The sequence below is a fragment of the Ammospiza nelsoni genome, chromosome 14 (genome assembly GCF_027579445.1).
Source record: "Ammospiza nelsoni isolate bAmmNel1 chromosome 14, bAmmNel1.pri, whole genome shotgun sequence".
Lineage (NCBI taxonomy): Eukaryota > Metazoa > Chordata > Aves > Passeriformes > Passerellidae > Ammospiza > Ammospiza nelsoni.
The window spans coordinates 6,877,007-6,895,144 of record NC_080646.1 but is presented as its reverse complement, the minus strand read 5'-3'; the positions used below and the strand labels follow the sequence as shown (position 1 = coordinate 6,895,144).

General features: G+C 44.3%; 1 protein-coding gene across 2 annotated transcripts in view; it reads right to left on the bottom strand.

Moving 5' to 3' along the window:
* The window catches only part of AGBL1 (AGBL carboxypeptidase 1), a 266,994-nt gene that overhangs the window by 228,043 nt on the left and 20,813 nt on the right, over positions 1 to 18,138 (bottom strand). For both annotated transcript variants that reach the window (XM_059482534.1, XM_059482535.1), the window contains exons 3-5: positions 16,867 to 17,013; positions 16,144 to 16,275; positions 13,726 to 13,819 (exon numbers count right to left, since the gene is read on the bottom strand). In XM_059482534.1, the coding sequence (XP_059338517.1) occupies positions 13,726 to 13,819; positions 16,144 to 16,275; positions 16,867 to 17,013 (373 nt within the window). The remainder of the gene's footprint in view (positions 1 to 13,725; positions 13,820 to 16,143; positions 16,276 to 16,866; positions 17,014 to 18,138) is intronic.

Sequence of the window (18,138 nt, the reverse complement as noted above, 5' to 3'; positions counted from 1 at the left end):
TCAGGGAATGTGGTTAAATCCCCCTCCTTCCTCCAAGGCAGCTGTCTGCACTCCCCATCCAGTCACTACTCAGTTCAAAAGAGCCTGGTGTTCTCTTGGCTCACTCCTGGGCTGTCATTTCATTTGTATCTCATCCATTCCTAGCAGCTTTCTGCTCTGGAAACCACAGGGATTGACATGAAGACTCTGCTGACGGGAGAGTGTGTGCTCCACACATGGGGGAAGACACCCAGCCTCTTTTTTTTTTTTTTTTTTTTTTTTACTTCTGGATCATTCAGCCTTTAACTGTTCTGAGTGCTGTGTACACCCAGAGTAAGGGCAGGGAGAGGGACACAACCTCTGCACCCTGCTTGGGGCATGGTGAAGTCAAATGACACTTCTTGGTGATATACCCAGGAACCCTTGGCTCAAATCTCAGCAGGACAACTGGAACTTCTTTCTTTAAGAGAAATTGAACTGCAGGTGCTTTGTCTCTGATGGTGAATGATTGAGGGAGAGTTTGGGGATACCCAGGGGTTTATGATGCCCGAAAATAAGGCTGCACACACACCATATTGCTGGCAAACCACTGCAAGATGTTCATTTTATGAATACTTTCAATTACTGGCAGTGAAATATCCAAGGGCAGCTTGTGCTGCTGACAGCCCAGGTAGAGAAGTATCTAACATGTCACTGCTTGTGCCCAGAGCTATTTGAGGGCATAAAAGGGAGGCTGGCTTCAATGCAATCAAGGCTAAGAGCCATAGCTCTTCCTGCCTGCTGGTTAGTACAAACCATCTCTAAGGCAGCAGTAATCTCAGGGTACAACATCTTTAAAAAGCACTTTGTAGTGAAAGGTTCCCTTGAGCTGTGTTTTAAAGAGTCACCTTTCCTGCATGGAGCTGGGCTGCTGCAATGGATGGGAAACCTGAGTTCTCATTTCAACTTTTCCCATGGTTTTCAGAGTTTTGAGGTCTGTTTTGTCTGAGGGTTTTGGTTGGTTGGTCTTTTTAACCAAAGAAACAAACACCTTTTAGAGAAGCCAATTTAAAAAAAAAAATGTGTTCAACATAAGAAACTTGAAAAGGACATGAATTATGAAGCTGAAGGACTGAGAAAGCATCATCTTCCTTGATCTCTTCCAAGAAAGGAGGCTGACTTGTACAGAAGCCTTCTCTTTACGCAAAAGTCAGATGTTTAGGAATAAAAGAAGGAATTACTTATTTTGAACACAAGATAAAAAACTCTGTTCTTTTTAATCTGATGGTGGTGTTTCAATGTTACAAAGCCCTAGAAATAGATCCATCAGTTTGACTTTTATATTGCACTTCACCCCTCTGGCCCTATTCAGATGAAGCACATCCATAAGGTCCAGCCAAAGGAAACTCAAAGCTTAAAATCTCTAGGGAAGGGGGCTGGATTGCAAAGGGTTTCTTGAATGTGCCAAAGCTGGAAGCTGTTTCATGCAGCAGGTGCAAGTGCAAAAAGAAACCTATGAAATTAATCTCCTTGTATGCAATGCATTTATCAATCCCCATCAGCTTCCCAAGGAGGTATCACTTCCCCTGTTGTGCACAGGGGAAGGCTGTTTCTATCCATTACCAAACACCAAAGGATGGTGGAGAGAGCTAGACCTGCCTGAAAAGCTCATATGCAAGTGGAATATCAACAAAAATATGCAGAAAAAAATGTGCAGAATAGGTCACCAAATCTTTCCTGTTATCCAGCTATTCCACTTTTCAACCTCTCTGATGATTGTGGTCCCTAAGTACATCCCCCCAACACAAATTCAGTTTGAATTGGGGACTTTTCAGTTTGTTGGTCCTAATTGATGCTGCCAAAAAGGAACATGCTTGGAAATACTGGGGTATTCATTTGTATGCCACATGTGCACACAATACTGAGCTTAATTGGCATTATTAAATCAGCCTCAAATTGGGAACAATGCATAAACATGCTCGAGAATCACAAAGTAACATTCTCCTACAGATTCACAATAGGCATCTTGACCTGAATTTAAAAGGCATTTCTATGGCTAAACATGCAGGTAGCACTCAGCAGGGTTTTTCAAAGCTCCTTTGTATACTAAGGTCAGAACTACCTTTTAACTGTAGAAGTTAATCCATTAACCTGCTGAGAGGCTTTCTTTAAAGGTTGCATTCCCTTTCATCATCACACATTTAAATATCTCTGAAAATCTGGACATTCATTCAAAAAATTAGATCTCACCTAGGTACCTTCAGTCAGTGCCAATAGCCAGTTTTAAGAAATTTTTCAAATATATCTTTACGCTATGAAAAACGCTCATTTTACCCACCACATGTGCCAAAACAGAGGGCTGCAAAACATATGCAGAATGCTGCTAGAAATGTATAACACTGACTAGTTTTGCCACAGGTAAGCATGAAGTTTCAGGGGGAAAACATGTTGCAAATGCAGAGCAGGGAGAAAAGCTTATTAATTTGCCCGGGATTTTCAGTAAGGATTTAGCAGAAAAAGCCATCCTGCTCCTCACCTCTCTGTCATTCTGTGGTTTGTGTTGCTGGACAGTGAGGGTGGGGATGCTGCTGTATTGTGCAGTATATCCAGAGATAGATCTGCAGGAAAAGCAGCCAAGGTGTGGAAAGCAGACAGCTTTCCCACTGCCCTGCAGCAGCTTTTTGCACCTAAGACTGCCAGGCTGTGATAGGGGAGACAGAATCACCTGAGAACTGATCAGGCTCACCCAAAACAGGGCAGATGCTGCAAATGAGGATGCATTTTCTGCAGAAGCTGCCCCTGCAAGCAGGCTGAGCTTGCACCAACAGCAGCACCCCAACGCCTGCTGTGACCCTGTCCTTGTCCTGTCCTCCTCCCCACAGCTCTGCAGGACACAAGCAGGACATCTGACTGCAGGGAAGGCAGGCTGCAGGTCAGAGAGGAGGCTCTCTGCATCCACAGCTCCTCAAAGAGCAGCCTGTATGAGACAGCAGTGGCAACAGCATAGGTAGGGTCCTGAGAAGGAATGAGATGTTCGTTTATTCATTTCCCTAGAATGCACAAGAGCCAGAGAAATGGGTTTAGAAAAACTGCTAGATCATCCACGTAGCACTTGGCCCAGCTGATGCCTGAGGTTCAGCATGCAGGAAAAGACTTTGAGTCAGACTTTGAGAGGATGGGCAGGAAGACTGCCAGGGGCAGCCACAGCACAGCCTCAGCTTCTCTTCCTCATCTACAAATGAGGGGATTTGAGAGCAGGCAGCTCACACCAGCCTCAGTTCTCCAGCACCATGGAGCACATGAGGCTGGTGCTAAAGCAGCATCTGGCTGCTGAGGTTAGACCCAGCCTAACCCTAAACCTGATCTAGCCACTCACAGGCTAATTAATTTTTTTTTCAGTTGCACATGTCTACCTCCTTATTAAGCAATAACCTCGTCACCTCATAATGCCTGTTCTTCACAACGTGTAGCTAGAATGTTTAAAAGGAAGATAAAGGCAGTAAATGTCAAAATGCAGCATGTTCTGGGTCAAATTCTCTTGATATTTGCTATTTGAAAGCTTCAGTGTCACACTGGCATAACTGCAGGGGCTTTTTGAAGCAGTAATTTGTAGAAGCCTAAATAATGAAAGGTAACGGTTGGGTTTGTTTTTTTTCCCCTTCCTCTCCATTGGAAATGTTCCATTTTATATTATTCAGCCAAACTCTGGGATCTGAAAACAGACCCCATATCAAAGCCAAGGCTGGTAGAACTTAAGATGTAAATATAATAATGAAGCAACAGGGATAAAGAATTAAAATTAATAGGAAAAATTCTGAGCATTATTGGGATGGTTCTTCCACATGCCTGTTTTTTCCACATGTAAAATTTGGAAGGTGATTAAAACTGGGATGACCACAAAATTTAAAGTGCAATTTTAAATAATGAAAAACAAGGAGGAAATTAAGCTTTTGACTAGACAGTGACAGCTGTTGTGCCATTGCAGCATATGCCCTCTGGCCCACACAAAGCCTGAACTGTATCCCTCCAACACAGGAAAGAAACACATGGGTTTGGTGTGCTGAAGTTATAGGATGATGCTCTCTTTCCTATTCTGCAATAATCTGTCCTTTGCTGTCTCAGAGCCACGACCTTTCCAAGGTTTGCACTTCAGGGGGAGTTTCCATTCCCATCCCCAGAGCTGCAGCCATCCATGCTGGCAATCGGCAGCCCTGTTCTTCCTCAAGTCTTCAGGTTCTCCCCTCCACATTCCAAGCCCTACCTCCAAACACCCCCCACAGCAGCTCAGCCCTGGGTTTATTTACAGATTTTACTGGCATTGCTGCAATTCCAAGTGTCGCCCTGCAGATAAAGAGATTGAGAAGAGCTGTGCCAGCGTTCGCGAGCCAGAGCCCTGTGCTGAATCTGTGCCACTGCTGTTACAGAACTTTCTCTCCCTAAAAAACTCATTTCACCTTCATTGGCAAACACTCTATTATTTATTCTCTCTATTTCATCCTCTGTTATAATTGTTTAATAACCATTCAAAAGAGCCTGAAAGACTGAAGATTTTGGAGCTCTTTTTCACCCACTGGAAATGAGTCTCCTGTGTTGCCTCTATCTCTAAATCCAGTTGCCCTGCTGCTGCTACAGCTGGTGAGGCTCCAGCAGTGCTATCAGGACAGGGAACCCTGCAGCAGAAAGGCTGTTGCTAAGGCTTTGACAGTGTGTCATGGAACTCTGCTCAGGGCAGGTCTAATCACTGCTGTGCTTTAAAACCACTGATAATTCTAGAGACTGGCTCACACTCCACCTGCCAGCATTGCCAGCACTGCTGGAGCTGGGGAAAAGCCTCAGCAACCACAAGAAATTCTTGGGGCTGATTTCCTTGTAGGGACAGCATTGTGCAAATTGATTCTGTAGAAGTTCTGCATTGAGACTTATTTTCACTGTTTCTTCCGAATTTCCCTTGTCTATCTTTGGACTGAAAGTTTTTGTGGGGAGGATTTCACAGCTGCTTTCTACCCTCTTCATAAGGGCAAGAGGCTTCTGGGTGGGAGGAGAAATGGCAATAAATCAAGGGAAAGGCAAAGAAGAGGAGATTGCTGGGCTCTCACATGTGCTGACACACAAGTGAGTGCCCTCAGCTTTATCTGCTCCCTCTCTGGCCTCTGTCAGGGATTCACGTCATTACCCAGCCCAGTGATTCCCAAGGGGAATTCTTTCTTTGTCTCCTTGACACAGGAAAACCAATGTAGGCAAACAGGCAGAGTGGGCACCCCTTCATCATCTCTACATGCACATTCAGATAGGCTTTGTTTGGAAATCCCTTCCCTCCAGGGCTGCCTGGCTGAGGTTTTCTGAAGGCTTGGCACGTCACAACCACCCCAAACACGATTACAAGGTCACATAAGCACATTGCTCAACCCTCTCCTCTCTGTACCAGCTCCACATTCGCTCCATCCACAGTCCACTTCAGCCACATCCCACCTGAACATAAAACCTTTCACTAATTCACTACTGTTCTTCTCTCCCCTTTCTCATTTCCCCTATCTATAATCTCACTGAATGCCTCAGACAGAGCTGGGAGTACTCTCACTAGCCTTAGTAAGACATGAGAAAGGTTAAAAAGGGTTTAAGCATATGAAAAGTCTGATCTCAAGTGATTTGCCCACAGCAACACAGTGTTTCAGTTTAACACCTCAGACCTTAGAGATCCTTTGTCTCCTAATATTAGACTTTTTGCCTTCTTTACTCTTATAGCCCCACCACCGCTGGTGAAAGACCTCCCTGCACACTCCACACCTCACAGATAACCCACCAACTTCCAGAAGTCATCCCAACCCTTCATTTCTTCCTAAATTGTGAAATCTTTTATAATCCTTCTAGCTGTTCTAATTAAAAAAAAATTAATAATTCCACTCTGATTTTGACATGCTACTTACAAAATGCTTGGCATTTTCACACTAGTCTGGACCTAACTTCCTGTGGGGGGACTATCATATTTAGCTGCAAGACAGCATTACTAATATTAACAATTCATCTAACTTTGGGGAACACTCAGATATGCAACTGATGTATGAAATCAAGTCACACCCCCATTTGGATGGGAGTAGCAGTAGATTCCATGGGATGTATTCCATGGGATGGTTACGTGGGATTTACACCTCAGAGAGGTCCTAGGAGGCAGAGGGATTGCATTCAGGCATCCAGGTGTTAGTTTTAATCCAGTTAGAACAAAGACCAACAGCAAGGCAGACACAGCAACATGAGCAATCCTTCCAGACAGGATAACTTGTCCTAAGAAGCTTAGGCAGCCCACATTGGAGGCCCTGAGCATTTGTTAGGAGAAGGAGGAAGATTAAAGCTCAGGGAATCTCCTGCCCAACAAACCCAGAGCTGCCTGCAGTATCGACATACCCAAAGCCATCACATGAGCCCAGCCATGAACTGCATTGCCATGGCCACTGGCTGTGAAAAGCCAGCTTGAGAACAGCAGGGACTTGCCCTCACAGCATCTTTCCAAATATAGAACTCTAGCTCACCAAAGGGGAGAAATAATGGGCAGACAAAGAAAATGCCTTCAGCTGAAAGCATTGTTTCTCTTTCAAATTCTGCCCTGAAATAGATGTACAACATAAGCGAGCCCTAAAAGAGAAAGGCAAGCATCTCTTTCAAAATAACAGTCTCACCAACTTGCTCCATTTATAAATCAGTTCCTCCCTTCCCACGACATAAGTTCAGACATAAATTTCTTTCCATATAATGCTCATTCACCAATTTTTAATGCCTCGGAGGTGGGGGCATCTGTGGTGAAACGTGCCATTCCAAAGGCTACCAAGAGATGGCACCAGGATTTCTGAGTGCCCCGTGTTCACCCGGACCTCTGGAACATCCTAGGGAGATGCTGCTCCTCTCCGCCTCATCAATTCCTCATCTATTTTCAAATCTCAGCAGAAAACATCTCTTTTTCCCTTGTCTCTACCTCTTAATTTTTCAATTTCTCTCATCTACTGCTATTAACAGCACAATGCCAGTAAAGTGTAATTCTGAAACGCAACTCTATTTGTTCTGCAAAGCAGCACTGACATACCACCAGTCTGAAATGAGATTTTGTAACTGATTATTGATATTAGAACAGGTCATTCTTTGAGAGAAACCACACAGACCGTAAAAATAATGAAAGAGAAGGAACTGCATGAAACTGGGACACCTCTGGCTCCAAGATCATTACCTCTATTACAATAGCTCATTGCAATAAATTTGCACAGTAGGGTTTGCTTACTTATCGTAGTGATGCAACCATCCCTGCTTCATGTTATCTGAGATTATATAAAGTGTATCTACAAATTGACTAAAAAGAAAATTTTTCAAGACAACACTCTTTCCTTTGTTGCTGGCATAGTCTCATTCAGAACAGTATTTTCTAGTTTTATTTAACAGGACTTCTAGGATAAACCCCATGTAGATCAAGGCCAGATGGGAAGCAAGTCATTTAGCTGTGATATAGCTCAACAGAAATGGTTTTTCCTTTCCTATGAATTTTCTACACAAATGAAGTGAACCAAATAGTCTCTGTTTATTCTCAAAATGCTAAGCATTGATTAATTCTGACCACATTCCAATAGAATCATGTGTTACTTTCCAATTAAATATCCAGACTGCTCAACATGATTAATGACAAAACACAGACTAACAAGATGAATTAAGAATGATTTGCTTTTGATCTTCTATCAGGAACCATTGCCAAATAAACAAAGGCATAAACCTGTACATAGAGCATTCCTCAAAAAGAACCCATCACAACAGCTTCTCTATCAGGTTGAAGAAGAACCTGAGAACCTGAACTAATCACCAAGTTTGTGAAACTCAAGTGCCTTGAGTTTCTGCTCTTTCTCTAAATACAGTCTACAGTGGCCAGATATACCACATATTCTGTTCAAGAAGAGAGCAGTTGGAAGTTTAGACCAACGCAGGAGATGGAATTGCAGTAAATGTTTATGGTGGTCCTACCAGCAAGACAATATCCAGGATTAAGGATAGGGAAAAAGAAATCAAACTGCCTGCACTGGGGTCTAGGGCACATTTGCAGTTGTATCTCTTCCATATGCCTGTCCATCATTGTCAGCACAAGAGGCAAGTCCAGTACTGGGGATGACCTGAATACATCTCCTCTTTTTGTCTAAACAGCAGAATAATGCATATATATATGCATATAATACATATATATATATATATATATATATATAACCCTATCAGCAAAGCCTAATTTGAAGTTATGTAATGTACACCCTCATATCTTCAGCATTTCCAGGGTCTTCATATTCTCCTTGGTCAATCTGACATAGTATCTCATTAAATATATTAAATATGGCTTTAAGCTTTACATGTGCTCTTTGATCACCTCGGCATTTCTCTTTTCACTTGCATGAGCTCTGCTTCCTATAGCCAGTAAAAATCTCCTCAGCTCCCACTACGAGAGAAATATGTGATACAGGAATCACTTCACAGCCATGGCAACAGTGCCATCAATATTGCTGCATGTTTCAAGCTCATCCCTCCCCATCTCAAATCACCCCTGAGCACTTATCAGCAAAGAAAAAACACCTGTGGTATTCTCACTCCTCCTGGGTTTTGAGCCCTGACACCAGATGGCTCTGACTCCACTTGACAAATCTCTTTCAACAACTCCTACCTGACCCAGCTTTAAATGTCCATTATGCCACTTCCAGGTTGCCCACTGCAGACTCATCTTCCACTGCACAGAGAGAAATAAACATTTGCCAAACCCCAAGTTTCTAGAGGCAAACATTTGCCACAGGTGAAGACAACTTGCTTCTTTTTCCCTTCAATATGTGAGGAATCCAGATATCCACCTCAGGTGAAATAGAGTTACATGGGAGGATTTCCTCCCTTTAATGAAAAGGGAGATTATCAGCAAGCATTTGAGGCTCTGGAACTATCCAATAAGCACCAAACATGAGAAGAATTGTGATCAAATGTCAGAAGTGGGTAATGCTGGACATGAGCAAAGGCAGATAATTTCTGCATATCACATTTTCTAGTGAATTAATTTGGCACCATTCCCAGACCCTTTTTATTCACTTTCCACTTTTAATTAAGTAGTCAAACTTTACTGGAATAGCCCAATGTAGAAAGCCAAGTACTCTGAATACCCAGAGAAAGAGTTTTTATTTCTGATGAATACTCACTCTTGTAATCTTTCATACGAAGTTTATGCGAACACTTAGCATGAGCCAGCTCTGCTCAGTATGATAAATAGATGTACTCATGGAGGTTTGAAAAACAAAGACATTTTAACAGACTATCCAAATTGCTTCAATAAAACTGTGCACCAGCCTTTTAACAGCAGAAAAGGAAAACATAATGGAGGGAACGACCAATGCACCAGTCACCCCACCATTTGCCATTTTCTAAATGACACAGGTCTTCCTCTTCTGAAAGGAGAATGAACTCTGAGGGTTTTGGTTTCAGCCTCTTTGATACTCTATTTTCAACATGAGGAGTCTTAGAAGAGCCTGCACAACATGAAGCCACAGATAACTCATGGCCTCCAAAGCACTGGTGAGGATACCTGACAGCCTGGACAGTTTCATGCAGAAGGGAGCAGCTCCTGGCTGGCCAGAGAGCAAACATCTCCCACTGTCACATCCCACAAGACATCCAAACAGAGAACAATATGGGAAAACAAGCAACAGTGTTGAAAGGGACACTGGAAAGTAAGAGCAGGGTGGAAGCTGTGGAACATAAAGGGAATAATAAGGATGAAAGGTGAAAAGAGCAGTGATCATTGCACTGTGCGAGGCATCAGAGATGCTACATTAGAGAAGGTGTTGATGGAGTGAAGATTTGAGCATCCCACACAGACTCCTATCAGATATCCCAGCTACTGACATAAACAGAGCTGAGAAAAGCAGAACATCATCTGGCTTTATTTTAAAAAGTCTCTGTAAAAGGTATCAGAAAGCCTTCTCTGCAGCACAGCATCATGAGAGATGGGAAAGACAGCCTTAAGTCTTGGATTTCACAGTGGTTAACTCAAGAGACCTCAACAAAACAGAGTTCCATGTTTTTTCCATGTACCTTTTACCTCAGATATGGATAGTTCTGGAGAGATCCACAGCCATGGCACCAGCAAGCTGAAGACCTCAAATGCCTAACTAAAGCCAATAAAGCCCATGAGTCACAGTCTCAGGGGAATCAGAGCTACTTGGCACGTACCCAGAGAAGGTCAATTGGAGCATGGGGAGACTATTTCTAAATACCCCAGAGCTTTGCCACTGGGAAAAATAAATAGAACTATGGATCTTGTTTCCACATCTTAGCGGGCTAAATAAATAGCTCTCACTATAGGGCACATTCTTAAAGTGACCTTGGCCCTGCTGCTGCCCAGGGCAGGGGAAGGCGGGTGCACCCACCAGAGCAGTGGTGCATTTTCAGTGCTGCATTCCTGGCAGCTGATCAGAAAGCCAGGCTAATCTCAGCTCCCACAGTTGCCGGCTGTTCCTTCACAGCAAAAAGGCAAGCCATGGTGGCACATAGTTATGAGGTGGAGAGAAGGTATCAAGAGCAAATACAAAGCGAGGGGCAAAGGATTGCTGAGACAACATTGGAGTTTTCCTCTGTCAGTAGGCTGGAGGTTGGTGCTTTCTACAACTTATAGGCAAAAAGAAACAGATGCTTTTGTGACCAAGAGCCACACCAAAATACCACAGTCCCAATTTCAGCATAGCCACAGCCACTTTGGGAAGAGCTGGACCAGGGTCAGACAGATGGGAGCACATGCTGAGCTAGACAAAGAACATGACCCCTTTTTATCCTTTCTCCCAGCTCAGAAAACCCATCCATGAGCTCCTCACCTCACAGAGCCTTAGCTAGAGCAAGTCAAATCAAGGAAGGACATTTTCCCCACATGTACCCACCTCCATTTTCTGATGAGCTGCAAAGATGTTTTCAGATGGGCTTTCAGACTGCAGCTATTCCAGGCATTTGCTAATGCTGGGAGAGAAGATCTGTAACCCACTCTACAGTCTGTTCTTCTGGCCTCAAGACCTAAATTCTTGCCAAAAATATCTCCTAAAGCCACTTTCCACAATGAAAGCAGCACTTCCAAGTGAACTGCAAACAAACAGAGCCTCAACTGACTAATGAGAAACTAGTGCCTTTTAATGGGTTGCAATTGTGTTTTAACACAGAACAGGCTTGTGTGGTTCTTCTGATGTGAAACAGGCTGTCTCCACAGTGCCACTGAGCTTCTCAGCTGCCCCTAGTTATGAAACAAAAGGCTCAGCTCTGAGCCCTGGGCAGGCCAGCTGAGTGGCCACCAGGCTTCAGCTGATTCATGGTTCTTGTTCATTAGACCAAGAGCAGGTGGGAGCCAAATCATCTTTTCATGTGAAAAGATTGTGTAAAGATTGTATGCATTGTTTGCACACTCATGAAAAATATGTTTTAAGAAGAGCACTAATATTTTAGGAAATAAAAATAAAATTAGGAAACTGAACTAGCAGTGAGAAAGCTCAGGTAGACAAAAATAACGCACAAGACACCTTTTTCCAAATGAAAAATAAATTAAAGATTTTCAGTAATAGTAAAAAAGGCTTATTAGCTATAAAATGGGATTTATTGAGGGCAACTTTGAATTTGCTTCTCTGGTGTTTGTGTCTGTGTTCCAAATGGAAAAAAAAATGTCCACAGAAGAATTCAAAAGAATCCTTGTACACCAGAACAAAAGGAAGTTCAAGCTAAATATTGCATATTGACAATGTGGAATCATTTAAATCAAAAGCAGCATGTTTCTCTGATTGTTTCTCTTAGAAGTGAGTATTTTAGAGCACTTTACAGACTACATTCACAGCAACCCTCCCTGCATCTCCAAAAGTATCTCAGCAAGAACCAGGCTAGAAAGGTGTGACAGATACCAAGGTTTCCACTTCCTCTATGGGAAACAGTCAATGGAAAATAAAGCACTTCTGCACAAAATTCATTTTAAAAGCCTTTAGTCAGCCAGTCCCATTGCTCAACAGAAAACTGATATAGACCCAAATCCCATCACAAACAGATCCTGGCCTATCACATAAACTGGTCTAATCACAGCCAACACCTCCACAGGAAGGAAAACAGGGAACTGAGTGGGATTTGTTTAGTTAAGCATGGACTTGGACCCATCAATCACTTTTGGTTGCCTCAGAAGCCAAGCCCAGTGTCTAACTCATTATGGACACCCCTGTCATACACAGAACATGTCCACAGGCTGCCTAAATCTTAAAGCTATTACATGAGGCCTGATGGGAATGTTGAAGGATGCTCAGATATCCTAGGGATAATATCTTAGTGGTAATATTCTTTGGATTGGGTAGTATCCAAACATCTGTGTAAGAAACATCCTGGTATCCCCATTTAGAGGAATCTCAGGTACTTTGTCTAAGAGAGAACTGAAGCTGTGAAGCAGTTCCAGGTACTTGGCACTGTGCTAGAAATCCAAAAGCACAGGCAAAAGTGAGTTGGCTCCCACCAACAAGACAGCTGCAGGAAGTTGTGCATCAGCTGGGCCCCCTCAGTATCTTATTTAGAAAAGCAAACTGTCCAAAAAGTTGTGTATCTCCAGACATGTAGGCAGAGGAACAAGAAGAAAGGTGCACTTAGCAAACAACAGTGCTCTGTGTTGATGTGCAGCTTCTGGTGGCTGGTGGAAATTAATTCAAATTCCTTCCCAGTTATTGTGTAAGTCATGATATTGAGAGAACTGGTATCAGTCTTTGATGGTAACAGCAGGATGGACATTATTTAACACATTCAGGGTGACTGGCCCCCATTTCAATCACAGCTAAGCAAACTGTTGTGCTGTGTCTGTCCATCCTTCCCACCTCATGCTCTACCTGAAGCTGCTTCCTCAGTAATCACCAGCCACAGACCTCACCCACGTCAAGTCCATGCAGAAGCCAGAACTGGCTGAATGCTGCCCTGTCCTTGCAGACACATGCCTGAGCAAGTAGGGACTGTGCCCCACAAGCCATTGCATGTCCCAGCAGGAGAACTGGCAGGTTCTGCGTGGCTTAGGCAAATGGGATTGTGTGGGCACAGCTCACAGCAGCAAATTCTTCCTCCTGCTTTTAAAGAGCAAGCCAGAGATATGTGTTTTGCTCTCATAAAGTTTGCCTTGAAAGGCATCTGAGGAAGTGGTCAGGACAGACAGCTTGGGGACTAACATTCAGCACTGAGATGAAGATATAAAATGGACTTGATGTCTTCAGAAAAGAACTATTTGAAATATCTGGGATGGCTTGAAAGCAGATACAAATTAATACTAGTAGGAACTGTCATACTTCAAAAATATCATGATGTCCAGGTCATGACCCTCTGCAAATGGAGGATGAGGCAGCACTGCCTCCATTCCACTCCATCTCCCCCCAGGCTGATGGTGGCAGGCAGTTCTGGCTGAGTGGGAGGCAGGAGAGGCTTGTCTGCTGCCAGCACATGCTTCTCCAAAGCCAGTTGTGTCTGGGAAATGAAGGAGGGTACCTTGCAATCAAACTGCCATCGCTGTCTAGGGCACACTACAAATAAAGGGCCACCAGCATGAATCATATGATGAATCACAGCATTAACGTGTCCTTCAGGGAACTATTTCTGCCTCTTAAAAAACCCTGCAGGTTTAAAGTGAGTGGAAACTGCATACACTTCTGATTTCTTTGCCTCTTCAACTGGAACCAGAATTTTATTTCTTGCTGGCCTGGAAAGATGAGTTCCCTTGGGGCTACTACCTACCTGACCGTCCTGACGTGTCTCTTGCTGTAGGGAGTGATGACTTTGAAAAGCAGCTCCATGGCTCCATTGATGCCCAGCATAGTTCCCGTGGTAACTATGGCAATAAAAGGAAAAAAGCAGTCAGCTCTGAAGGAGGCAGCTGGCAAACATTGCTTAGAAGAGATGTGGGGAAGAGTAGCTGCCCCTGGGGCTATGAGATCTCTGGGCTCCCATCTGGACTCTACAGGTCCCCTTACAAACACTGGAAGTGAAGCACAAAGCTGTCTGTGGACACAATCTGAGCTAAAATCAGGTGCAAAACCAGTCCAGTAGTTCTTTCTCAACTTCCCCAAAGCCCCTTCTCCTGTAGACATTGTCTTCTCCAGAAAACAGATTATAATTATAAAAGAGTCTTCTCCCAGAAAAAAGTGACAGAGCTCAAATTCATCCCACATTTCCTACATGCAACTCAGTGAGGACAGTTCATTTCATAGGGGCTTAAAGGGCAGGGTTTGCTTTCTGTGCTGTTATTCAGCAGAGTGGAAGTGGGTTTGGGAGGCATCTGAATGCAGTTTAATTTCATCTAGACCAATTTCCCCTTTAATCCTTTTTAACAGGCTAGTAACTTTTTTAGATAGATTTTTTCCATCAGTTTCAATACCTAATGCATAGCCTAGGTGTTTAGCCAGACCTCCCCACTATGAGACAGGATATCTCTGTGTAATGAAGGAAGAAATCCAGCCCTGCAATATTAAATGGATGTGACCAAGGTGAAAGGATCAGTAATCAACAGCAGCCAGAAGGAGCCCTGGCTGCCCGCCCACCGCTAGGTTTTGGCTGTTTTGTAGATATCTCCCAGTGGTCATCAGAGAGCTGCCAGAGGGCTCATCATCCCTGCTGTCCTATGGTGTCCCTGCCAAGCTGTCCTGGGATGGAAAGCCTCCCAGGCCTGGCAGTAACACTCACACTGGCTGGCAATTCATTAGAGCCAGGGTGGTGGACAAGGCTGCTCAAACTCATCTGCTCCGGAGCAGCCACAAACATCTGGTGGCAGTGAAGGGAGCAGCCCAGAGCAGGGCATGAGGTGAGGCAAGGATTCATCTTGAGTGCTTTCGTACCTAAGCACTCTCAAGAGTTTTGTATAGTTCTGGCTTCCCTTAAGTTCCACTCCATAATTTTTAAGGCTGGCATCATGTAATCCCTTGGTTTAATATCACATCCATACAGATTTTCACCTAACCTCCCCTGAGGCTTCCCAGCTGGGCCACAGAAGCCACAAATTCAAAATTATTAATGGAGAGTGCTGGAGATAGCTGGAGAGTAACAGAGATGCTCCAGCAAAGGTGCAGAGCTGGGGTTCTGGGCTCTGACACTAACAGAAAGGAGGGCAGGCTGCAGTGTGCATCCTAAAACCTCTGCAGAAACAGCAGCTGAGCTGAGTGCAGGTGCACTGAAGCAGGGAAGGAGGCAAATCATAATTTTGAGTGAGTGCAGCACAGGGTCACTGCACAGCTGTGAAACCCAAATAAAGGCACATTTCATCTTCTGGCTTTGGCTGCATTTTCAGCCACACTCAGAGACTTTCAAACACTGCTTATCACAGGGAGAGGGGTTGAGTGTTGAGGCTTGGCTGCTTGCCTGAGGAAGCCCAAAGCATGAAGCCAGCTCCTGTCCAGGCAGAGGGGACCTGCAGGGCTGGCTGCCAGGAGAGCTAAATCTCAGGATGCAGACTGCAGACAGGATGGCCATCAAGAATTATCTGCTGGGTGAGGGACGTAGGGAAGGAGAGGAAAGGGTTAGAGTGAGCAAAGGGAAATTTGTGCTGACGAGCTCAGTGCTTTATAGCCTGTATGAATCTGTAATGATCCCGAGAGAGAATATTGGAAATCCCTCTGCTTGAATCATTTAACATGAAGGCATTGTCAAGCAAGAAAAGCTGGGAGAGGGAACATCTGAGGGGATACTAGCCAGAAGACAAGGATCTAATATCTGCTTCCTGGGGGACCTTGAATAAGCAACAGATTTCTCTCACCCTCTGCTTCTCCACCCTCGTGGAGCTGCTCTAAGGACCAATACAATCAACAATAGTGAGACATTTGGCTGTTATGGTAATGGCAACTGTATAGAGACTTCAGGTACCCAAGTCTCAGAGCAAAAGAATTGACTGCCTATATTCAAGAATAGGAGATCTTTGCCATGAATATTTTTCACTACAGCACTTTTATTTCCATAGCTCACAGATGAAATGCACTGTAAAGGCTGCATAGGCCCCTTGAGGAACACCTTTTTCTAAGGTTGTTCTGGCTTTTGTGTTTTTCTATATATTAATGGTGCATGCAGGCACTAACCCTACCAGGAATAATGTTTCTTTGCATTGAAATGAGTAGCAAAGAACCCTGGTGGCTGTCACACAGAAAAGAGGAAAATCCTGGCACTCACCATTAGAAGCACAAACCCTCAGGACCCAGAGGCAGTGGGTGAGGTGCAGGTGGTGGCCCAGGTGTCTTCTTGTCAAGCTCAGTATTATATCAGTGGCTTCTGCCTTCTGCACTTTAAGCCCAAACTTCCTATCTGTGAAAAGAAAATGAGAATTAAACCACTGCAAAGGCCAGGTCATTGCAGCTGTGCTGCTAAACATGTGTTTATTAAGCCTTCTAACTCAAAATCTAATAAGAAAGGCATTCAAATGTATCAATGAGTTAAACCAATAATAATCTCACTGAAAATGGAAAAACATGGGTTTCACTTTGAGGCACCATATATGAAACATAGAATAGTCTGCATTGAAAAAGATCTTTAAAGGCCACCTAGTCCAAAGCCTCTGCAATGAATTGTGCTAGAGAAGGTTGCTCAGAGCCCTGTCCAACCTGACCCTGAATGTTTCCAGGGATGGAACATCCACCACCTCTCTGGGCAACCCATGCCAGTGCCTCACCTTCCTTATCATGAAACATTTCTTCCTTACCTCTTACCTAAACCTATCCTCTTTCACTTTAAAACCATCACTCCTTGTCCTACCAACAGGCCCTACTACAATATCTGCCTCCTCGAGCTGCTGGAAGGCTACAATGAGATGATCCTGATATTCGACTCCCCTCCAGAAGCCCCCCAGCACCCTCAGTACCTCGTTTTTGACCCCCTGCAGAAGCCCCCCAGCAGTACCTCGTTGGCCCACCCTGGCCAGCAGGCGCAGCAGGGGCAGGAGGGTGCCGTGGTCGGGTGGCTCTGTCTGGGCAGCCGTGGCCAGGGCCTGCAGCAGAGCCTCACTGCCCCCTTTGCTGACCACGTAGTGAATCCTCCGTCCAGTGCCTGGGGAAGAGAGCAGAGACAACTCAGAGCATCCCTTCCCTGAGCCACAGCTTGTTGTCTCATTTATCAAGAGTTCTAGTACCATTATAGTGCAAGGATTCCATATCACCAGAGTTTCATACCTCCTTGATGTTTCTTGTAGGCATCTCCTCTAAGCACTGACTCTTCCTGGTCCTTGCAATAGTCATCTAACTCCAGCTCCCACCAATCCACTCTTTTATAACACCGTTCTTATTTGGTACAGGTGTGGCCTATTAACATCAGGCCTGCTCCGAATCTTTGGTAATTGGTTCAGCTGCAACTCTTTAGGGGATAAGATTACATTCTGTACCACCTTCATTTGCCCATACTACATCTCCCCACAACAGCTGTCACAAGGCCTCAGTCTGCAAGGAGCATGTGGAGCTTCTGTGGCCTTCAGGCAATATTTGAGTGCCATGAGTGTTTGGAGACCTGGCCATGAATCCCTGGTGTCCCCAGCCTGGGGACATGGATGGAGCTGTGTGCTCTGCAGTTCCATGGATGGAGCTGCATGGTACACCTCTGTGCTCTGCTACCTGTTGTGGATGCCGTGGGACAGAGAGAGAGGAACAGCAAGCGTTTCTCACAGCGGCCTGTGAGAAATTTTAGGGAGTTGTAAGGATGTTATAACTCGTTGAGTATAAACAATTTGCAGGTGGTGTTTTTTTACTTCATTTTTCTGTTCCTCTCAAGGACAGTGTGTGAGGAAGATGTTTTTGTTAGTTAGCCAATAGAATAGAATCTATTGTACCATTCTTTAAAAATGCGTGGTTCTTTTGAATAAAGCCTTCTTTCCCTTTTCTACAATCCTGCCTCTCACCTTTTCCTGCCTCAGTCTCAGCACAAGAGCGACAGGCTGTTACCACAACAGTCCTTGTCTCCCCAAACCCGCGTGCTGCAGAAGTTTTTCAGTGTGCACTGAAATGTGGCAGGGAGGAATGAGCTTAGACACCGACAGGTTTCAAAGCAGCAAAAGGCTCAGTGATCTTTTCTTAGATACTGGAAATTAAACAAGGAATGAACTAAAGCTGCACTGGGCTTCTGCCAAATGAAAAGGAATCCTAGGGAAGCCTTGGGGACAGCTTTCAAATAAATGTGGGTCTC